Raw genomic sequence first — 24,943 nt, 5'->3', positions numbered from 1 at the left:
GGTAAACTAAAGAATAGCAAAATGCAAAACGTCATGGTGTTAGTTGTAAAGGTGGTCAATTTTTTGGTTTCAAGAGAACTGAATCACAGGCAGTTTCGAGCATTACTGGAAGAGTACGAGACAGAGTATGGCGACCTATGAAGTGAGATAGTTAGTTCGTGGCAGGGTCCTTGAAAGATTTTTGGGTCTCCTCCCTCAGATTTGTGAATTTCTTGAACGCAAGGGGAAGGAGGAGAAAGACTTGGAAAACTCAGGGTGGATAATAAAGCTGGCATTTTTGACTGACATCACGTGCCACTTGAATACGCTAAATTCCCAGTTGCAAGGGAAACAGAAACTTCCCAGTACCATGTTGCATGTAGTGACTGCTTTTCAAAACTAGATTACAACATTATTCATTCCCAACACGCACTTTGTTTACTTTCCAAAGCTCCGGACAGTCATTTCAAAAAATCCAGAGCTTTTGAAACATTTCAAGTACAATTCATTTGTACACGTTTTGGAAGAATTGAGGGTGGAATTTGAGTCTAGATATAAAGACATAAAGGAGTACAGGAGTTTTTTAATTTCACCAAGAACCCCTTCCACTTAGCAGTGTCATCTCTGTCACCAGTTATCACAGACCTATGGTCAGACTGTGCTGAACTGGAGAGTGAAATTGTGGAACTTCAGGGAGATGACATCATGAAGTCTGAACTTCAGACAAGTGTTTATCATTTCTGGAACACGGTCCCTGATACACAATATCCATCTCTGAAACAGTGTGCGCAAAAAGTGCTGTCATTTTTTTTGTCAATATCTACACCTGAGAATCTACCTTTTCAACAAATGAATATTGTGAAAAGAAAACAGAGAAACAAACTGACCAATGAACATTTGGACTACCTTACCAGGATCACAATGACAGACTACAAATGCTACATGAAGGAAGTCAAGGAGCAACAGACACAGCTCTTCCAGTTTTTAAAGCAAGTTTTACATTATTCAGCTTTTAAAAAGTTTACTTGCATAGGTGCATTTTTAATTCCTTATATTTTCCTGGTTATTGTTTTATAAACGTTGTATTTTTTAATTGTATGTATATCTATTTTTAAGTATAACATGTGATTTTGTTTTAGTTGCATGCATCGCTCTGTAACATTACATCATGAAGGAGTAGTAAGCAATGATAATTTAGCAGTCGTTGTTGCTCTCACATTGCAGGATTTTTTGCTAAAGTGGCCCTTGCTTGAAAAATAGTGAAGATCACTGTTGTAGAGATGGTACGCACTGCTGCCACTGTGTGTCGGTGGTGGAGGGAGTGAATGTTTGTGGATGGGGTGCCAATCAAGCGGGCTGCTTTGTTCTGGATGGTGTCAAGCTTCTTGAGTGTTGTTGAAGCTGCACTCATCCAGAGAATCAAGGCTGTTTAGAAAATCCTATAAAGGTTCTATATTATGTAGAAAATGTCTGTTTATTCAAGACCCCAATTTCTTACAGTTCCCCCCTTTGAGAAGGTCTAATTTTTAGATAACAATTATTTTTTAAATACAAGCTGTTTTCCTAATTTCTTGATTATATTTCGTAGATAACATACTAAAGCTACTAGAATTATTTGATTACTTGGCTTGGCACTTGCTGCTAATTTCCAAGATCTTAGCATATAAGTACATATAAGTAAAGCAATAGATTATGCATGGACTTAAAGGATTATCCAGCTCTCCATTCACCTGTATCCATCTTGTGGCTAATTCTTACCAAGTATTATTTCTCCTAGCCTTCATTTGTCCCAATCCAAAGTTCTTTTTACATTTACTTTAATTTGACTCTAAGGTAGTAATTGTCAGAGGGAGTAAAACTAATTGTTTTAAAGTTAGTTTCTTTATGAGCATGTGACAGTACCATGGCCATTTAAAAATGTTTCCTTCCTCTTCGGGTCATATTAAGTATTTCACGCTGTTTGTCAAATAGTTGAGCAAGCTAAGAGCCTGGAAATTAGCAGCAAGTGCCAAGCCAAGTAATCAGATAATTCTAGTAGCTTTAGTATGTTATCTACGAAATATAATCAAGAACTTAGGGAAACAGCTTGTATTTGAAAAATAATTGTTATCTAAAAATTAGTCCTTCTCAAAGGGGGGAACTGTAAGAAATTGGGGTCTTGAATAAACAGGCATTTTCTGCATAATATAGAACGTTTATAGGATTTTCTAAACAGCCTTGATTCTCTGGATGAGTGCAGCTCCAAAAACTAATTGTTATCTAAAAATTAGTCCTTCTCAAAGGGGGGAACAGTAAGAAATTGGGGTCTTGAATAAACAGACATTTTCTGCACAGCTGCACCATGTACTCTCATATGTCAGTTACTTCACAGGTTACAAATCACTTCTGTACACTCACAGCAGTGTCTCACTTCCTTCTTTAATCATCTGTTGGAATTTCACATTCGTTATGTCATATTCACACTTTTTCCTGTCTGTTGGATGTGACTTCTAGGGATTCTCTTTTTACCAAATTTTCTATTCGGGCTGTGTTCCTTCTGCTACATGTCGCTTCATCATGCTTGGTGGTAATCTCTCTGCCCTCTCCCACAAATTCCTGCTTTGTATTTGTGGAAGGATTATCAGGTCTATAGAGATCGTGCAGTGCTTCAAACTGGAATATTAAAAGCTGCTAAAACTAAGGAGAAAAATAAATGTTTTTCTCTCTGTGTGTTTTTAATGAAAAGGTCTGAGGTGGAGTGATCCGAACCCTCGTGAGCCGATTGCACTCGGAGTTCCTCAGGGTAGTGTCCTAGGCCTGACCATCTTCAACTGCTTCAACTGACCTTCCTTCCATCATAAGGTCAGAAATGGGGATGTTCGCTGATAATTGCACAATGGTCAGTGCTATTTGCGACTGAAGCAGTCCATATCCAAATGCAGCAAGACCTGGACAAGATCCAGGCTTCGGCTAACAAATGGCAAGTAACATACATGCCACACAAGTGCTAGGCAATGACCATCTCCAACAAGAGAGAATCTAACCATCGCCCCTTGACATTCAATGGCATTACCATTGCTGAAACCCCACAATCAACATCCTGGGGTTACCATTGACCAGAAACTGAACTGGGCTAGCCATTTAAACACAGTGGCTACAAGAGCAGGTCAGAGACTAGGAATCCTGCGGCAAGTAACTCACCTCCTGACTCTCCAGAGCCTGTCCACCATCTATAAAGTATCAGTCAGGAGTGTGATGGAATACTCTCCCGGGTGAGGTCCCCCATTTTGACATGATCCAGGATGGCGAACCCCAAATTGTTAAGCTCCCGGGTGAGGGGGGATCAACTGGCTCCCCTTCTTTATTCAAGCCCCTCAGTTGGTCGCAACAAGGTTCATTTAAAAAGGATCCCTTCTCTCATGGATACCTTCTCCCAGTCCAAATGTATTTATGTTTTAAAAGGAGCCAATTTAACCAGGCTTTCTTGAGTCAAAGAAAGAGTGAGTTTATCAGTTACTAAAACACGGGAAAAAATAATAAAAACGCAACACACAGATTAGAAATGAGAAGTGAGTCCAGAAATAAAAGTTTAAAAAAAGGTACATGAATCAGTCTTTTGGTTTGTCTGTGAGGAGTAGATGGCAAAGCGTTGCAGCCGTTAAGTAATTCCGGTAGGGTTGACTTTGGCAGTTGGTTTGGAGATTCTTGGTTCTGCAGGCTAGGGGAAAGGAGTTGTCCTGTTTCCTTTCTGACTGTGGCTTTGCTGACTTGTGATTTGTTTCCAGCAATCAGAGAGAAAGGACTTTTTAACCTGCAAGCGCAGGGATGCCTAGTTGATGTTCTTCAGGTGTGACCTTCACAGCACACACTAACACCAGAACAGAAAACCAAAACTGGCACACATAATCAGGGTTTCAGTTGCTTTTTAACCCCTTTCCTTGTGTATTCCTGGAAGGGAAAAAAAACCAAACATGTATTTTGCCCAGATCTGTTTTCTTTTCAACTCAGTTCATGTCCATAGTCTGGGATATAACTCAACAGGAGGTGGTTTCTGCTGAGATGGTAATCAATTTTCATTATCCCTACAACCACATGAGATTACAGTTCAGTTTTTGCATTGCACCTTTTCCTTTGAAGTGCCTCTGTCTGAAATAAGCCTTGTCACACATTTTTAGGCGCAACATTCCATTCTCTCTGGACTAGTTGGTCGAGTAATCCACACAGGGATTTTCCAGCAAGTGGTTAATTTACAGTCTCATCCAGCTTTTGCTTGTAGGTCCTTTTTTAAAAAAAATGCATCTTACTTAAAAATTCAATACGTCTGTAAGCGATTCGGGGCTATGATCCACGGTCATGACAGGATGTTACATCGAGCCCCTTAAGAGCAACTGACGCCTTTTTTTTACCTTCTAAACTTTAATCATTATTCACCCTCCTTGCAAGTTCATCCCGTTTGCCTAATTAAAGTTGATGAGTTGGACCGCAGGAGTTCCCTCCCTATAAGCATCTCTATCTTCTACCTCTCTATCCTCCTTTATGGTGCTCCTTAAAATCTACCTCTTTGACTCAGTTTTTTGGCCACTAGTCCTAATAGTGGCTTATGTGGCCTGGTGTTAAATTTTGTTCTGATAATCACATTTGTCATGCTCACGCAATATAGACTTACGGATTTATGGAAAGTGGGCACTACTTTTAAAACAAAATAGAGAGTGGATACCCTGCTTTTGAAACAAAATGGAGTTGAGTGTTAAGGTGACCTTTTTCCTTTTCTGGCAATATACATGGAACTACACAAGGCCCTGGATGCTAGCCTGCATGTCTGGACAAGCCATCAAAATGCAAATAACCTTTCTGGACATTTCACTGAGAAGGCATTAACATGCAACAAACTTTCCTATGGATTAGTAGCTGCCATTATGCAAATAGTTACAAAAACTAGTTTTTTTAAAAGATTTTTCCCAGGACGTGGGCTATGCTCACTAGGCCAGCATTTGTTGCCTATCCTTAATTGCCCTTGAGAAGGTGGTTGATGAGCTGCCTTCTTGAACCACTACAGTCATTATGGTGTAGGTACACCCACAGTGCTGTTAGGGAGGAAGTTCCAGGATTTTGACTCAGCAACAGTGAAGGAACGGTAATAAGTTCCAAGTCAGAATGGTTGTGGCTTGGAGGGGAACTTGCAGGTGGTGATGTGTCCAAGGGTTTACTGCCCTTGTCCTTCTAGTTGATAGAGATCGTGAGTTTGGAAGGTGCTGTTGAAGGAGCCTTGGTGCAGTGCATCTTGTATAAGATACACATTGCTGCCACTGTGTGGCAGTGGTGAAGAGACTGAATATCTAAGGTTAGGGCTGCCAAGTCTGGCTGGACATATTCTGGGGGATGTCAGAGGAGGTGCCGTTACAGAAAGCCAGTCATATGGTACAAGCAAATTCTAAGGCAGCACAAGAGAGCAGAAGAGCAAACATCCCTACTTTTGATCTTATGATGGAGGGAAGGTCACTGATGAAGCAGCTGAAGGAGGTTGGGCCTAGGGCACTACCCTCAGGAACACCAGCAGCAATGTCTTGGGGCTGAGATGATTGATCTCCAACAATCACAACCATCTTCCTTTGTGCTAGGTGTGACTAAGCAGTAGAGACTTTTCCCTCTGATTCCAATTGACTTCAGTTTTGCTAGGGCTTCTTTATGCCACACTCAGTCAAATGCTGCCTTAATGTCAAGGGCAGTCACTCTAACCTCAGCTCTTTTGTCCATGCTTGGACCAAGGCTGTAATGAGGTCAGGAGCTGAGCAGGCCTGGCAAAATCCATTGAGCTGCAGTGAGCAGGTTATTGCTATGTAAGTGCCGCTTGATAGTCCTGTGTTGTAGCTTCACCAAGTTGATATTTCATTTTTAGGTATGCCAGGTGCTGCTCCTAGCATGCCCGCCTCTAATCTTCATTAAACCTGGGTTGATGCCCCGCCTTGATGGTAATGGTAGGGTGGAGGATACGCCGGACAATGAGGTTACAGATTGTGATTAAATACAATTCTGCTGCTGATGGCCCACAGCGTTTCATGGATGCTCCAAGTTGAGCTGTTAGATCTGTTTGAAATCTACCCTGTTTAGCACATTGGCAGTGGGACACATGATAGAAGGTATCCTCAATGCGAAGACATGATTTTATCTCCACAAGGAGTGTGTGGTGGTCAGTCCTACCAATATTACCATGGACAAATGCATCTGAGACATCTAGATTGGTGAGCATGAGATCCAGCAGGTTCTTCCCTCTTGTTGGCTCCCTCGCTATCTGCCGCAGCTCTGCAGCTATGTCCTTTAGGACTCGGCTAGCTCGCTCAGTAGTGGAGCTACTGAGCCAATCTTGGTGGTGGACAATGAAGTCCTCAACCCGAATAAATTCTGTGCCCTTGCCACCCTCAGTGCTTCTTCCAATTGCTGGTCAACATGAAGGAGTTCTGATTCATCAGCTAAGGGGGGGAGCAGTAGGTGGTAATGAGCAGGAGGTTTCCTGCCCATGGTTGACTTGATGCCATGAGACTATAGGGTCCAGAGTCACTGTTGAGAACTCCCAGGGCAACTCCCTCCTGACTGTATACCACTGTGCCATCACCTCTGGTGGGGTCTGTCCTGCCAGTGAGATGGTACATTATCATGGAGAGTGGGACATTATCATGCTTACTCAATCATACCTTACAGATAATGTCCAGGCTGTTGCTTGAGTAGTCAGTGAGTCAGGTCTCCCAATTTTGGCACAATCCCCCAGATATTAGTAAGGAGCACTTTGTAGGGTCAACAGGGCTGGTTGTGCTGTTGTAATTTCCGTTGCTGAGGTCATTTCCAGGCGGTCCATCCGGTTTCATTCCTTTTTGAATTTGTAGCAGTTTGGTACAACCGACAGGTATACTATTATCCCAGTATAGAGTGGGGTAGTATTTGTGTAAAGGGCAGAGACAAGCAAGAGCTTCTAGAGTGTGTTCAAGAGAATTTGCTGCATCAGCATTGTTATAATCCCATTAGGAACCGTTAACATTTGAAAAGAAATCTGAACACCCAGTAATTGACTAACAGAACTACGCCACAAGATTACATACTATTAAACGTAAATGCACTTTATTGTATATATAAAGAGAAATTAAACAAAGCAAGCTCCACTAAGTTAACACTATAGCTTATAAAAACTTGTGCTATAAACTCAGTTCTACTTTTTACTTCCCTCTCAAGAGTTCCCTTATCTTACAAAATCTTGAAGGTTTATTAACTTTTCCCAAAAGGTATGCCACACCCTCCAGAATTCACTTTCGTTCTCGGTAGTATTCCAGCTATTCCTTGAGGTGCACATTACATGGGAATCCTGCCATTATCTTTTAGATAGGCAATCCTCCAATTTTCTTTAAAGGCCTCACGACTGTGGACCCTTCAGCTCTTTTTCCTGGCTTTGGACATACATAAACTGCTTTATTTTCCACCAGCCTGCTCCCTCAGCTTCTGTACAGCTCTTTCCAAGCTAACTATTCAAACTAACTGCTTTCTGCCACAAGGCTCTATGAGGACCAATGTAGATTTCTTCCAGTAGCTGCAAGTTAGAGCAACTCCTCCAGCTGCTTTTCCCTCATGAAACCCAAACTGAACTGCCTGATTGTGTCAGTAAACACACGCAGATAAATTAAACAAAAAACCTTCAAAACAAGGCTCCACCCTGAATCACTATCTCTATGGCAATGTGGCATGCTTTGATTCAAACAGAAATGGAAACTAATTATTTTACTTTCAACACAATTTTTTGATTCTGCAACCCATATCAATAACTTATATCATTAATGGAGTTTTACAACTTTTTCTCCAGACTCCCTGGCTCCATTACAAGCTTAGAGATGGATCACACATTGTTCAAGTTTTTCACTATCAACTCTAACCTTGCAAACAAACATAGGTTCGTTTTTAAGTATAATAACCCCAGGCTATGCTGAGTTGCATTTACATCAGAATTGCTTATCAGTTTCTCCATCAGGTGGCCCCATTTTATCTACAGTTAAAACTTTAATTATTAAAACTAAAAGTTATATTTTAAAACATATAAACCATGAACTAGATTTCTGCAACAATGGGGAAACAGCATTGCTGGATTGAGTTCTGGAGAATGAGTTGGGTCAAGTGGATCAAGAGTCAGTTGGGGAACATTGAGGCATCAGTGATCATAGTATCATAAGGTTTAGAGTTAATGTTTCAAGTCCGAATGACTCTTCTTCAGAGCTTTTGAAGAAGATTCGTACTGGCTTGAAACGTTAACTCTGTTTTTCTCTCCACAAATGCTGTTAGACCTGCTGAGTTTTTCCAGCATTTCCTGTTTTTGTTTCAGATTTCCAGCATCCGCAGTATTTTGCTTTTATAAGGTTTAGGTTGGCTATGGAAAGGGACAAGGACTAATCGAGAGTAAGAATAATGGGATGAGAACGGACGTAATCAGATAAATTGGAAACAAGGATTGCCAGGCAAAACTATCATGGAACAATGGGCTGCCTTTGAAGAGGACATAATTAGGTCAAGGTACATTCCTACATGGGGAGATGTAGGGCAAACAAATCCAGAGCTCCCTAGATGACAAATAGATAGAGAGTAAAATAAAGGAAAAATGGCATATATGACATATATCAGGGTGCATATGACGTATGTCAGGTGGATATTACAATTGAGAACCAAAATCCCGGAACCTCTAGCTTTGGATGTCCCAATCTTTCCTCCTCATGGGAATGTGCTTGATTTGTACCAGAATTATCCCTGCCATGAAGGCCTGTCATTTGCTTGTTTACTGTTTCCCCACCCAATCTTTATTTCCAATCCACCTGTGGCAGATTCCTTCTTAAACCACTGAAATTGGCTATTTTCACTATTGGTTTTTCTTTGTGCCTTCCCTCAACAACTTTAAACCTAATTTCATTATGATCACAATTACCCAGATTACTCTACAACACACTCCACTTGCCTATACTTCATTCCCCAGAACTAGATCCAGCACTGCTTTCTTCCTCGTTGGGCTAGAAAGATATTGATTAAGGAAGTTCGGCTTCACCCTCTTTGCTTTTTACTCTACTATTACTATTCTGTTATTTTTACATTTCTCTAAAATTTGTATGCATAGTTGCTCCTCTATCATCTTCTTACTATTTGAGGCCCGTAATAAACACTCAATAATGTAACAGCTACTTTTCTGTTCCTCAATCTAATCAAATAGATTCAGTCTTTGAATCCATTATTTTATCATTCCTCTGCAGAACTGTAATATTATCCTTAATCAATGCAGTCACTGGTCCTTCCTGTCTTTTTTCCTCTCCTGTTCCTCCTGAATACAATGCCACCAGGAATGTTTAGCTCCCATTCCTGCCAATGCTTAAGCCAGATCCCTATTAAAGCCACTATATCATAACCCAAGCCTCCTGGTTTCTAATCACCTTATCTCTCCACTCTGCTACTGTGTCATGGTGTCCCTGCCCTCAGCCAAGCTAGTTAACTTCTCTGCAAGGACATTGGTCCCAGCCCTGTTCAGATACAATCCACCCCTCCCACTCCAGCATCCCATGGAATCAGGAACCTAAAGGCTATCATCTTGTGCCAATTCTTCAGCTGCATATATCTTCCTGATTCTGTACCCACTAGCATGTAATGCTGGCAGTATCCAGATATTATCATCTTTGAGGTCCTGTACACCACAGCTCCCCTCAATAGAAAAGTATTTTGTAAATTAGATAGATCTGCTCATACACAGATTGTGTAACTACATTTACTCCAACCAGCACTGCTTAAATACCCTGAAGCTGGAGAACAACAGATTAGGACAAGATTTTGCTCACTGAAGTAGTAGTTAAAGCTTATGTCTTCTGCAGGAAAAATATCAGAGCTTAAATCCCAATGGCAGCCTGATAGCCCAAGGGTGTAAAATATGCTACAAACTTACATAATGGCACTAGAAAATATTTTAACAAATGAACAGGGTATGTAGAGTGTTCCTGAAATATTGTGACTAAGCAATTACTCAGCAACTATCCTACATCTATAAATATTGTGATGAAATCTATATTTTTGTCAGTGTGCGTTTAAGGTGTGGAGCTTTGGTAATTTTTCACTTGTCAGGGGGTTGGGGGAGGGTGGGGTGGCAGTGACCCTTGGTTGACTGAGATGTTAACATTTAGGGTACGTGATGTACCAAGGGTTGATACATTCGACCCTGCCTTAGAATAGGGGACAGAATAGGTATCTGGAAATCACTGCCTAAGTTGGTGGTTGAAGCTGAAATGCTCAACTCATTTAAAAGATACCCGGATCTGCATCTGAAGTGCGAAAGCCTGCAAGGCTCTGGACCAGTTGCTGGAAAGTAGGATTAAAATGAGTGGCTAGTTTTTTTTCTCTTTTTGGCCGACATATACACAATGAGCTGAATGGCCTCTTTCTGAACTGTAACTTTTCTATGGTTCTATAGTAACAGGTTACACTGATCAGTTCAAGGTGCAGAGTAAACATCAGCCCATGGGAAGCAAACCAAGAGCAGTGTGGGCAACTGAAGTGCTGTGGTTTAGCTGTGCTGCTGAGGCGGCTGGGGCTCAGAGAAGTGATGTGAGCCATTGGTAGCTCCATGTTGTTAAGAATTGGGGCTCAGGGAAGCACAGTAGCAGTTGCTGGCAGCAGCGTGGCTGAAAGCTGGGACCTTGCCTATGTTCAGACTCTGGAGCGTAGCCTGACCAACACAAGAGGGACACAGTTTCAGTAGGAGGTCAGCTCAGCTGGAAAAGAAGACCAAGAAGGCTGGAATAGAGATAAATAATGTGCCTTTTATGTTAAAATTGTACCTGTGGAAATCAGGTACAGTGGTGCCGCTGTAGGCTGGGAATCAGACTGACTCATAGAAGAAGAGCAGAAATCCTTCATGAGGAAGACAGAGTTTTTCAAGGATTGTGTGACTTACAGTGATAACTGTTATTTGGGTGGGTTGCTGAGAAATTTGGGGAAACTGTCTTGACAGTGTCTGCCAGTTAATGTGCAGTTTGTGGTGTGTTCAACGACAGTTTGGCTGTTAATTCATGTTTACCTCATGTTAATTCTGGATGTTAGAGTATAGGATAGACAGTGTTGACTGTTTGCTTTGTTAACACATGTACAATAAAATTTCTTCTGTTTGTTTAAAACTGTAGAATCTTATGGCTTTATTCTCCTAATGAGTAGCTAGGATTTCAAATTTTGTCTACCTTAACAAAAACAGGCTACTGGTCCCTAACCGGATAATAACAAAATTTGGGGGACTGGTCTGGGATTGTAACGAAATTGGGGCTTTTCTGGGGTTTTGAATCCACAGACAGATACTGGTGCAGGGAATCTCTAAAGTTGAGACTAACAGGGTCTCATGGTGAATCTTATTATACTTATTGAAAAGCAGTTATAGCTTTGTCAATTTGGAGAGGGAAGATTTAACCCTGAGTGACTTGCACCAATTAACCAAGGCTATATTAATAGCATTAGTAAAAAGGTTGTTGTTAGAGTTAAAAGCAAAGCTAAAAAAGCAGATATAATTGAGGTAATAGCATAGCATCTGAAATTGGAAGAAGAAAAGCCTGACTCAGATAGATGCAGCCTGAGTTGGCTAGAATTCAGTTGCAGATCAAGCAGCTTGAGTTCGAAAAAGATAGAGAAAAGAAAAAGCTGAACTTGAAAAAGAGGAAAAGGAAAATGAAAGAGCAAAAGAATCAGAATTATAAAGCTTAAACTTGAGCTCCAGAGAGAGAAGTTAGGAAGGGAGGAAGGGGATAAGGAAAGAGATAAAGAGCTTCAAAGAGAAAGAGAAGAGAGACAATTTGCCCTGGAAAAAGAAAAGCTTCTTTTATCAGGTGAAAGAGAGGCTAATAACGATACATCGAGTCCCACTCTGAGCTTTGATATAACCAAGAATCTTTGCCTAATGCCTAAAATCACTGAGGACAGAGCTCAGAGATATTTTTTCTCGTCTGAGGTGGCTACATGCCTAGAGTGGCCAAAGGACACATGGAATTTTATTTTGCATTTTGGTGGGGAAAGTAATAGATGTTTATTCTTCTTTTGGAAGAACAATCCTAAAATTATAAGAAAGTTAAAACTGCAGTACTTAATGCTTATGAGCTTGTCCCTGAACCATATCAATTAAAATTTTGGACTTCAAAGAAAATACCGAATGAAACATTTGTAGAATTTGCCAGTGAGAAAGATATATTGTGGGACTGGTGGTTTTGAGCACTGAAACTTGAACAAAATTTTGAGAATGTGAGAGAGTTAATGATGACAGAAGAATTTCAAAACAGCATCCCAATACTTATCAGGTCATACCTGGAAGCCTGCAAGGTTTCTAAAATAAAGGAAGCAGTTCTGCAGATGGGTGTGATATATCAAAGACAGCTAAGGGGTTGTAGAACTCCATTTGTAAACCCACAGGAACTAGAACAGAATCTTTCATTAGGGGGAAGGCAGAAGCTGTTCAAGTCAACAAAAATTATAGTATAGAAAATCAAAGTGATGTAAAGAAACCTTGGCATCCTTGATGTAAAGTATGCTTTTATTGCCATTAGTTGGGGCATGTAAAAGCAAACTGTTGGAAGCTCAACGTTAAATGTGTGGCAGTAATAGGGACACCTAAGGAGTCTTTGGAATAGACTGTACCAGTAAAGGAAAATGGGTGGTAAAACAGTAGCAGTAGTGCAATTGCAAAGTGTTCCCTCTGAACCTACTAGAATGGGGGATATGACTCAGGATAGTCAAGGGGATTCGTCCCTGGATGCTGATGAATTAAGTCAGGTTACTGGTAGAGAGGTATTATTGTAATCCACATTAAACAGCTTCAATTTATCAGAATGGCAGTGAAATGATTGGTAATTGTACGAAAGCAAATATGCTCAATTTCATCAGTTAATCACAGCTTATCTGCTTCTGTCGCATAACAAAACTTGTGTACTGTACCTGCATTGAAGCACCCTCCACTCTCGCAATGTATGCCACACGATCGAGGAAAGTCACAGTAACAGGAACAGCAACAAAGAAACCACTAACAAATGCCTTGAGGTATCGCTTGCCAAAACCAGCCGCACGTGCCATTATCTGACAAAAAAAAATTACAGTGTAAGATCCCAGTATAGTCATATGAAACCTCTGCTCACTGTTAGTCATGACACTGAATAAACAATATGTATTACAATACAAGCAGTCTTATACGGAGAAATGTGAGCGGGAGTGGAAGCGAAGATGTGACACAACAAAATAAGAAGTGCTATAAGCAATTGAAATACTTTATAGCCAGCTCCCAGGTCATTGCAGTGAACACCAAAAACTGCTCTCACTACAAAAAAGTGCATCACCTTCCTATCTACAACTCTCTCCACAACACCATATCCCAGCAAGGCCCCCACCCCCATACTTCCAGAGCCAAGACATCCTCCCACCACACCACTCTGAGTACTCACAACTCCATCTGGATATCCAAGACACCCTCCATCCTGATATCCAAGACACCCTCTGTCCTTCCTCAAATATTCTGATGCCACTGGTTCACCTTTGCAATAATATTAAAAACATATTACTCCTGGTTCATCAGTATTTCAACATCCCTATCGATTTGAAACCTGCTATTGTAAGACTTTGGGCAGAATTGTCCAGTCCTGTTGGTGTTGGGCATCATAGCAGATGTGAGCAGACAATATAGCGAGAAGACCAAAAATCAGTTCACACCGTCATGAAAACAGTTTGTGGTCACCCACTCTACCTGTTAATGGCGAGCTGCATATGCCACTGCCACACATTGGGAACCTAATTTCAATACTTTAGCATTTCATCATAATTCCTGCTCGCCGGAAACATTTCCCCCATGCTGGATCATCTGGGCATGTTGGTGTGATTGCACGCTGATCTGTTTCACAACTGTACATAAGCGACATGCACCTGGCAAGCTGCACTTCGCTCAAGACTTTGAGGTTTGTTTGCCTACCTTGCTTCGGGAAGCACTCATGGTCATCAGTGCCAGGCTTTGCAGGCAACACCACATCACTTTTAGGGGAGCTCACTAGGGCAGGTCTCTACCCACCAGACCAGCCGTAAGGTGGGGTGGCTTTTCAATGACTGCAGAGGTAGGGCTTGCTTGGGAAAGGGGGCGAAGTGGCCTCAGGCAAGGGAAGAGGCTGCAGGGCGAGGGCTGTATTGGGGGAGGGGGGCTTTCCAAGGGCGTGTGTGGGGATAAATGTTGATCTGTGCAAGTGGCCTCAAGATGGTGAGGGCTGAGGAGGCAGTCTCCAGAGCAGGTGAGGCCAGGTGGAAATGTGAGGGTGTGTGTGAGAGAGAGTGAGTGGTGATGTCCCTTGAGCTGGCAGTGAGTAAGATGCCAGTAAGTGTGTGATGGCCTTGTGAATCTGAGAGTTTAGAGTAATGAAATGGTTGCCTTACCCTTGCGGCATGGATGAGATCATTCATCCTCTTTCTGCACCAATCTCTTCTGTGCAGTGTTGGCACTAACCACCACTGCCTCCACCACCCAAGCCAGAATGGTGAGATTCTGGACCTCCTGCAGCCAGGGCGGGGGTGAAGGACTTCACGGTGGCTCTCCAAAAGGCATTCCAGTGACGGGTCACTGAATTCTTCTTGGTTTTCAAGGCCATGTCTGCACTGGAGCAGTGCGGGCTGCAAGCTTTGAGAACTGTGTGCGTGGCTGCAGTTTAGACATGGCACCCGGAGTGAGGAAATGGTGGGGTAATGGTGTGGTGGACGATTCAGAGGCCACCCGCCAGCAAAACAGCATGCTTCCAGTGGCTGCATAATTAATGTGACGGGAAACGGACAATATGACATGAAAACCCGCCACTGCGGCCGGTGGATGAAACATCTTTTTTCACGTCCACTACTGCAATTAGTGCAATTCTGAGACCATTCAGCCCTTTAAAAATATATTAAATTTATAATTTACAGTACATATCAGAGGTACTTATGGAACAGCAGTTTCTATGTTTTGCCAGTACGACAACGTTTACTTAACCTTTCATGATTCACCCATCCAATGCTGAAAGTTTTCCTTTGCTTTCTGCCCTCCATCCACCTCTCTATTCATTAGGCCACATTTCCTTTCATTTGTGTACACCATAATCATTGCCATAAACCTGCAATACCTTGTCACTTTAAAAAAAAACCTGCAGGCACAGAATTTCCTTTATCCATTCCATAATCATATAGTTCTACAGCACAAGCAGCCACTTAGTTCAATTGGCCTACCCTGTCTTGCTGAAGAACTATTATTCCAACCTGTTTCATTTTGGGGTTTTTTCTCATAACCTTTAAATGTTTGTCTTTCAAACGTCTATCCATTTTCCTTTTAAAAACTATTTCAGTTTCTGTTTGACCAATGTTTCTGGGAAACAATTCCTGTGTCCAGTTCTTTCATGGTGTCAGATGCTCCTAGTTACCCCCGACTTTGGTAGAGACCCCTATACTCTCTTATCCAGTGCTTCCTTCCCCTTGCTGCTAAGCTCCAGTCACCATTCATATCTCCTAACTCAATGGTACGATCCTCTCCCCATCCTTGATTCTAAACAGCCGGCACCTAGCTTCAACCAGATGCATCATGCCTACCATTGTTTATCTGCTTTGCTACAAGAGACTTAAGAAAAAGACTGAGTACACAGTTATAAAGAAACTATATGCCCCAGCACAAAACAAGCGACTTAGACATGTAACTAGATGTGATGTTTCAAGTTATATGCAAAAATTAAGTCAGATTTCAGATGTCAGACTGTTAAATGTGCAATTTTCTGCTAGGCTTTTGGGAAAATTGTTATTTTTTGTTGATTTTATCCAACTTTGCAGAATGGCAAAGGCTTTACAGATACCTGCCAGGGTATAGAAAAACTCACCTTAGAATAGAAAATAACTTCTAACTAGGGCTGACACCTCTGATTGGATCTGTTCCTGGAGGTTCTATCAAATGATCTCCAAGCTCTGACCATCCCAACTAATCAGCCTGACCTTCCATCTCCACTGTTTTTATTTTGTCAGGGAATTATGTTTGAATTTAACTTAAATAGATGTTAGATGTAAAATTCCTAGGTCAAATGAGATTGGCCTTTCTTAACCCAGCTCTTCATGGGTGTGCATATACTGTACGAACTTGTCCACAATTGAGCACATGAATGCTTTATTGCCATTACCAACTCTGATTGTACGGTTTTTTTTTTAGAGTTTTTAATCAATGACCTCCAACTACCTAGCCTAGTCAAACAGCCTTTGTCCCCAGTTCCAATATTTTTTATAACTAATAAACAAAAGTATTTTTTTTAAAAAGGAGAATTTTTCCCTACACAGTTTTGGCCTATGAACACAGTCAAACACATATGAGTCCTGAGCAATTTCACAATTGCTCCAGTATCAATCCTAAAATATTCCAGTACTGCCACTAATCTCCCAACCTACCCATATTATAGATTAAAGCATAATTTGCAAAAGAGCAGGATAATTTTCCTAAATCACTTTGATTGATAGCAGAAACACACAATAAATGAGGGATCTCGTAAAAAGACTTGCATTTATACAGTACAGTTCACAACCTCAGTACATCCCAAAGCACTTTATAGCCATGAAGTACATTAAAAGTGTAGTCACTATTGTAATGTAGAAAATGCAGAAGCCAATTTGTGCAAAGCAATGTCCTACAAACAGCAATGTGATAACTGCCAGATAGTAGTCCATATGACCCATGGGCCTGCTCCACCATTCAATGCAATCATGGTCTTGGGCTTCAACTCTACTTTCCTGCCTGCTCCTCATTAACCTGGATTCCTTGAGAGTCCAAATTTCTGTCTATCCCAGTCCTCAATATATACAATGATGGAGTATCCACAATCCTCTAGGATATGAATTCCAAAGATTCATAACCTTTTGAGTGAAGAAATTCCTCTTCATCTCAATCCTAAAATATTGGCCCCTTATCCTGAAACTATGCCCCCGTGTTTTAGAATCCCCAGCCAGGGGAAACAACTTCTCAGTGTTTATTATTGTCCAGCCCGTTTAGAATTTTGTATGAGATTTTTCAATGAGATTACCTCTTCAGAGTACAGGCCCAATTTACTCAACTCTCATCAAAGATCATCCCTTTCATCCCAGGCAAGATCCTTCCTTAGATATGGAGAACAAAACTCCACACAGTACCACAGGCGTGGTCTCACCAAAGCTCTATCCACTGTAGCATGACTTCTTTCTTATATTTCAACCCTCCTTGACATAAAGGCCAACATACCATTTGCCTTTCTAATTGCTTGCTGAACCTTCATATTAACTTTCTGTATTCCTTGTATGAGTTCATCAATGTATCTTTGAACATCAAAATTCAAAAAGTTTCATGCCTTTTAAAAGATATTCTGCTTTTCTATTCTTACCACCGTTTTGTTACCCACTCAGTTAACCTGTCTCTTTACAGCCTCTTATTTTCATAGAATCATAGAAAGTTTACAGAAAGAGGCTACTTAGCCCAACGTATCTGTGCCAACCGAGAAACAAGCTACCCAGCCTAATCCCACTTTCCAGCATTTGGTCTGTAGCCCTGCAGGTTATGGCACTTGAGGTGCATATCCAGACACCTCTTAAATGATTTGAGGATTTCTGCCTCTTCCACCTTTTCAGGCAGAGAGTTCCAGATCCCTACCACCCTCTGAGTGAAAATGTTTTTCCTCACCTCCCCGCTAATCTTTCTACCAATCACTTTAAATATATGCCCCCTAGTCACTGACCTCTCTGTCCTCCTCACATCTTGCATTCCCACCTAGCAAACTTAGATACATTACTCTCTGTTGCATCGTCTAAGTCATTAATATAGATTGTTAATAGCTGAAGACCCTGCACTCCACTAGTTACAGCTTGCCAACTTGAAAATGTTCTATTTATCCCTACTCTCTGCTTCCTATTGGTTAACCAATCCTCCGCCTCTGCTAACCTGTATATTACCCACAAATCCACGAGCCCTTATCTTGCCTATTAACCTTTTGTCTGGCACCTTAAAAAATGCCTTTTGGAAATCTAAGTATACTACACCATCTACCCTACTAGTTACATCCTCAAAAAATTCTAATAAATTTGTCAAATGTGATTTCTCTGTCATATAACCACATCAACTTTGCTTGATCGTACTTTGATCTTCTAACTGCACTGTTAAATTCCTTAATAATAAATTCCTGCATTTTCCCAATGCCTGATGTCAACTGGCCTGTTGTTCCCAGTTTTCTCTCTCCTTTCTTGAACTTCTGAGTTACATTTGCTAACTTCCAAACTGTTGGAACCATCTTAGAGTCTAGGGAATTTTGGAAAATCATAACCAATGCATCCACTGTCTCTGTAGCTACCTCTTTCAGAACCCTAGGATATAGCCCATCAGGTCCTAATAGATTTGTCAGCTTTTAGTGCCTTAATTTTTTCCAACCCCTTTTCACTGCTGATATTTTGTACTTTAAGTTCCTCTCTCTCATTAGACCCTTGGTTACCCACTATTTCTGGTATGTAATTCGTGGGCAGGATTTTTCTGTCGGCGTGCGGGGGCAGGCCCGACACGCAGATGTGTAAAATGACACATGATGACGTCAGGCATGCATCCTGACGTCATTGCGCACCATCGCGATATTTCGTTCGGCGGGCGCACGCCAGAATCAGCTGCGTGCCTGCCAAAATGTAAACGGCCCATTAAGGCCATTAGGAAATTAATTGAGGTACTTGCAAATGCTGCCCATCCAACCTTAAGGTTGGCGAGCAGGCGAAAAGCCCAAGCGGCCTTTGCGTTTTGCGTGAAGCCTCATCCACAAGCGGGATGAGGTTTCCTGAAGCTTCTTTCAAATAAATAAATAAATTTAAAAGCATGTCGCAACTCATGTGACACAGACATATGAGGGACATGTTTAAATAACTTTTGTAATTATTTATTTAATTGTTTTAATATCCATTCAATCTCCGAGGCAGCTCCCTGCCTTGGAGATTGCTGCGCTCTTTCAGACAGATGCGCAAAAGGACGCTGGCCCCGTCTCTCCCTCCTCCACCCACCCGCGCAGGTAGCTCTGGGCGCTACTGGTCACGTCATACGCTGGGCGGGCCTTAATTAAAAATATTCTATTTTTTCCACTTTTTAACCAACTGTTTGGTGACCCTTTGCTGGTTTATAAAACACTCCCTGTACTTAAGACTTACTGCTATCCTTTGCAACATTATAAGCCTCTTCTTTTAATCTAACACATTCCCTAGTAAGCCACAGATGGATCTTCCTTGATGAGTTTTTTTGTTTTTTACTGGAATGTATTTTTGGTGAACATCTTAAATTGTTTTTTTAAAGGTTTCCCACTGCTTATTTCCCACCATGCTTTTTCATCTGTTTACTCAATCAACCTTATCCAGATCTACCCTCATACCTATGTAATTGGTTTTGTTTAAGTTTAAGATTCTTGCTTGGCACTTGAGTATATCATTTTCAAACTTAATATGGAATTCAATTATATTATACTTTCCCAGAAGATCTTATATTATGAGATTACTAACTAAACATGCCTCATTGCACAATACTAGATCTAAAATATCTTTACCCCTAGTCAGTTCCACAACATACTGTTCCAGAAAACAGGTGTGCAAGTATTCTAGAATTTCATCTCCCAGACTACCTTTGCCAATTTGATTGGTTCAGTCTGTACAAAGATTACAACCCTTCATAATTATTACATTACCTTTGTTACAAGCTCTAATTATTTCTTGCTTACCCCCTAGCCAAAGGTATAACTATTTTTAGGGAGTCTATAAATAACTCAACCAGTGTTTCTGATCTTTAGTATTCCTAATCTCCACCTACGTTGATTCTATTTCTTGATCTTCTAAGCCAAGATCCTTTCTCCCTACTTCACCGTCAAGACTACTCCTCCTTTTCCATTCTGTCTGTCTTTTCAAAATGTGTACTCTGGAATATTTATTTCTTGACCTTGGTTACCATGTAACTATGTCTTTGTAATGGCAATTAGATCAAAACCATTTATCTCTATTTGTGCCATTAGTCCATCTATTTTTTCATGAACACTTCACACATTCAGATAGACTTAGAGGCTTTCCCACGTCTAGTGGTGCATGAGCAGACAAGCATGTGCTTATGTTTGTTTCCATAGAACAGTTCACTAACCTGTCACCAACATTCAAATAAAGAGCCTGTAAGTTTTTAACTAATATCGTTTCCATGTACCTTATTCGCTGATGCACTATTATTTTTGTTAAACACTCTGTGCCTGTTGTCTTTACCCAAATCACTACACTGCACCATTGCCTTGACTTTTCTCTTTGGATTTCTAAATCTCCCTTCACCTGACCCCCCCCCCCCCCCCCACTTTAGGTGAAAGCTCTGTCCAGTCCTGCACAGCCCTGATGAAATATTAAGATAAAAGCAAAAAACTGCAGATGCTGGAAATCCAAAACAAAAACAAAAATACCTGGAAAAACTCAGCAGATCTGACAGCATCTGCGGAGAGGAATACAGCTAACGTTTCGAGTCCGTACCAGAGAGATTCCATTTGTTCGTTTTCACCATAGCCTTAGTGGGGGCATTGGCGTCGTCTTGCTTCTTCTCTGGCCTACTTCAGGCATCCCTCAGACCACATCTCAACGTTATCCACCATCAGATTTTCCTACTTCCTCCTCTGTTTTTAACCCGCAATTTCCTCCTTCAACTGTTGCCAGGATAAGGCTGTCAGGTCTTCTGTTCCAATGTCCATGCTTGGCTATCTTTCTCTCTCCAACCGTACTTAGCAACCCTTTTAACTCCTGAACTTCTATTCTTGATCTAACCTACCACTTATTTGTCTTTCTGTCCATCCAGCTGATTCTGAGCATTCTCCTCCATACCCACATTTCAAAGCTGTTTTCCTCCTCTCATCCTCTTTTTTTAGAGTCCAATTCTCACTTCCATACTTCAATACACCACACTAGTGACTGCTAGAGAGATCCCTCTTGCACCAAATTTCCGATGTTAGCATTCGGCTTACAAAACACTCCATTCATGATCACTCTGTGCTTCACACTGTCTAATGTTGCAGCAGAGCAAGTTTTATTCTGTATCTGAACACTGTACATGGGCTAGGAGTGCTCAGTAGTAACACTGAATGTTAAAAACATCTGCTGCACTGACACCAATTGTGTGACGACTATAAAAAAATGCCAAAAATATAACATTTTTAACAGTTTTAAGGTGTGAATGACTAGCAGGCTTTGGAAACATATTGCAATGGAGTATGAGCTGATAGTGTACAACAAGGACAGCATTTGTGTGATATTAAAAGGTGGTGCTATGTACAAATGGAGTGCTAAAATTACAGGAATAACAGGCAGTGTAAATTGATAATGTCCACAGCAACATTAATACTGTATTAAGAGTTTAAAGTTGATACTGTAAACAAGGTTTTCATTTGTAAATCTGTAAGATTAACATTGAGGCAGTAAACCTTTCAGGTTAGTCATTGCAACAGATTTGTGACACTGTATGTGACTGACAGTTCCCCGTACAGGCTGTACTGTGGTAAACTAGGACAGTAAGTGAGTTGCAGCCTTTATAACAACCGGTGTTAGTTCTGTTGAAGGGTCATGTGGACTCGAAACGTCAACTCTTTTCTTCTCCACAGAAGCTGCCAGACCTGCTGAGTTTTTCCGGGTAATTCTGTTTTTGTTAACAACCGGTGTGGTTGGATATTTGTCAATTTTCTGTGATCTACCTCTTTATTTAATCTATATCATTATTTAAATAAAAACTTATAAATCTTCAAGGTTTTTTGCAGAAAAACGGGCACCTGCCTTGCATTACTATTCCATCATGACCTGTTTAACAAGTTTCTGTAACACGAGCTTCTTCTGAATTTCCTTGTAATAGAAGATTCTGTTCTTTAGTCTTCTGTAGCTAGAGAGAGGGATCAAAATCAGCACTATTTGTAGTAGTTTGCGGAATTCCATTCAATTTCTTGAGAAGTCCGGCTAATTGCAGTCAAACTAGTCAGAATATCAAATGTAACTTCCCACCCAAGCATGTTATAGTTTCCAATGAATTGTACAGTTCCTACAGGCTTTATTCTTTACTTTCTACTCCCTCCATATGCTCGACTCCAGAAACTGATTCTTGGACTGCATATTTAAAGATGAACTGACTAAATTTGACAAGAAATACCTGACATTTCAAAAGTTACTGCAGTGTTTGTCGCTTACATACAATTATACTTTTGCTGATAAGATCCGTACATGAAATGCTGACCAGATTTTTTGGATCTTTGCACGTTTACTCTCTCTAATTCCATCAAATATGTCAATGTTGGCGAATTTACTGAATCACACTATTTAAGCTCTTCCTGTGACAACCACATAAACCTACAAGGCTGTACTGATGGTTCCTATTTCTGATTGTGATCCTATCTAGGTGACTTGTGCAGAAAACCCCAAATATAGGATCAAGGATAGGTGGAATTTGTTCAAACCAAATGCACTTGCAATTATTTAGCACCATCATATTCTCAAGGTGTTCCGAAACGCTTCACAGCTGATGAGACATAGCTGAAGTGTTTTGACTGTTGGTACATAGACAATTTGCATACAAATCCCACAAACAATAAGATAAACAACAATCTAATTTACTTCAAAGGTGGCAAATGCTAGTCAGGATTTCTAGAAAATGTTACCATTCTTTTTCAAAGTGTAATGGAATTGTTTACATCCACTTAAACAGGGAGGTTGCTTTAAAATTACATCCAAAAGGTGGTACTTACGAAAATGCAGCACTCCCTCAGGACTACAGCTGAAATTTTGTGTTTAAGTCCTGCAGATGGCCTCAAACCCAGTCTTCCAAAACAGAGATAAGATTGCTGCCAACGTGCAAGCTGGTACTGTTAAATATCATCTAATTTGCCTTTACTTTCCAAGACTTAAAATACTAAGTATTGTTATACAGTCAAAGCGCACCTTTTGAGTTAGACCAATAGCTTAGTAAGTAGAAGTACTGCTGATGCAATACTGAGCAAACACGAAAGTCCTATGTTCAACCAGTAAGCTGCTGAGTTAACTGATCTCAACAAGGAGCACCAGAATTCATCTCAATGCCTCAGGATAGGTAAGGAAACAAAATCAACAGGGCACCCATCATTCCCAAATACCCTTGCTCACATCCTCTTCTATACTCACAGTACCAAAACAACCTTAACCAAATTCATGAGCAAAACCCTATTATTTGTGTACTTTCTTCCATCAATCTTTCTGCAGCATTTGGTACAGTTGGCCAAGACATCATCCTCTAGTGTTCTTCTCTGTTGTCAAGTTCTATGGCATTGTCCTTGCACGATGCTATTCCTCTATATGTCTGAACGCAGTCAGCACACATATTCTGTCTCCCATTCCATTACCTCTACAATTCCTCAAGCTTCAGTACTACTAGATTACTTCAACACAAAATCCTGGATGAAACCTAACTGCCCCCAGTTTAATATCAGAAAAGGCCAAAGCCATAATTTTCAGCTCCTGCTACACACCCAGCTTTTTTGCCGCTGATTCCATCCCTCACTGCCATCACAGACTCAGCCTGAATCAGACTGCTTGCACTTTTCCTGTCCCATTCAACCGAGTGAAATTTTTAATCTCACATCATATCCATCATTGCAACAATGTCCATTAAGAAACTTATTGCAACCCTTCCACTGCCTAAACCCTTATATGTGCTTTTGCTACCTCCAGACTCAATTGCCAGGATGTTATGGCCCCTCCCACCCGGTGGGATATTACATTCCCACCGAACTGAATTTAGATTTAAATGGTTCACCGCATCCACCGGGGGAGACACGCTGCAGCAGGGTCGTAAAATCCTGCCATTGATTCCAATGCTCTCCTTATTAAAATTTTGGAAAAAAAACTTTTGATAGCAGGTGCTTTAAAGAAATATACTTCACAAAAACATTTTTAAATAAGGTTCTGCAGTTTGTTGGACAGTACAATTTTCACACAGTATAATTGCTTTTGGGATCTGTGTCTAAATCCAGCTGTAAAATTCCGAGTTGGAATGAAATTGGCCTTTCTTAACCCGGCCCGGTTCTCCATGGACATTCATATTCAAACCTGTCAATAATTGAGTATATTGGTACGTAGGGTTTGTCAACTCTTGTGGGAAGTATTCCTGAAGGTTTCATCTGAAATTCCTGTCTCAAAAGACCCTGCCTTGTTAAACAGTCTGAGGGGAGGGGAGGGTAGGGGAGGAGAGTGGGGAGGACGGAGGGGAGGGGGAAGGACGGAGGGGAGGGGGAAGGACGGAGGAGAGGGGGAGTTGGAGGTGGGGGGAGAGGGGAGTTGGAGGTGGGGGAGTTGGAGGTGGGGGGAGAGGGGGAGTTGGAGGTGGGGGGAGAGGGGGAGTTGGAGGTGGGGGGAGAGGGGGAGTTGGAGGTGGGGGGAGAGGGGGAGTTGGAGGTGGGGGGAGAGGGGGAGTTGGAGGTGGGGGGAGAGGGGGAGTTGGAGGTGGGGGGAGAGGGGAGGTGGGAGAGGGGAGGTGGGAGAGGGGAGGGGGGAGAGGGGAGGGGAGGGAGGGGGGAGAGGGGAGGGGGAGGGGAGGGGGAAGGGGAGGGGGAGGGGGAAGGGGAGGGGGAGGGGGGAGGGGGGGGGGAGGGGGAAGGGGGAGGGGGAGGGGAGGGGGAAGGGGGGAGGGGAGGGGGGAAGGGGAGGGGGGAAGGGGAGGGGGAGGAAGTGGGGAGGAAGTGGGGGGGAGGAAGTGGGGGGGGGAGGAAGTGGGGGGGGGAGGAAGTGGGGGGGGGAGGAAGTGGGGGGGAGGAAGTGGGGGGGAGGAAGTGGGGGGGGAAGGAAGTGGGGGGGGAAGGAAGTGGGGGGGGAAGGAAGTGGGGGGGGAGGAAGTGGGGGGGGAGGAAGTGGGGGGGGAGGAAGTGGGGGAGGAAGTGGGGGGGGAGAGGGGAGGGAGGAAGTG

At 41.8% G+C, this 24,943-nt stretch overlaps 1 protein-coding gene across 9 annotated transcripts in view; it reads right to left on the bottom strand.

Annotated features, from left to right (window-relative positions):
- immp2l (inner mitochondrial membrane peptidase subunit 2) overlaps positions 1 to 24,943 on the bottom strand; it is a 662,809-nt gene that overhangs the window by 635,489 nt on the left and 2,377 nt on the right. For all 9 annotated transcript variants that reach the window (XR_013580208.1, XR_013580209.1, XM_078568097.1 and 6 more), the window contains exon 2: positions 12,928 to 13,065. Coding sequence is in view for 7 of the 9 variants with exons in the window: in XM_078568097.1 (XP_078424223.1) it covers positions 12,928 to 13,062 (135 nt within the window). In the remaining 2 variants the exon portion in view is untranslated. The remainder of the gene's footprint in view (positions 1 to 12,927; positions 13,066 to 24,943) is intronic.

Source organism: Cetorhinus maximus, chromosome 22 (assembly GCF_964194155.1).
Source record: "Cetorhinus maximus chromosome 22, sCetMax3.hap1.1, whole genome shotgun sequence".
In the NCBI taxonomy this organism is placed as follows: Eukaryota; Metazoa; Chordata; class Chondrichthyes; order Lamniformes; family Cetorhinidae; genus Cetorhinus; species Cetorhinus maximus.
This window is presented reverse-complemented; position numbering and strand designations above follow the sequence as displayed.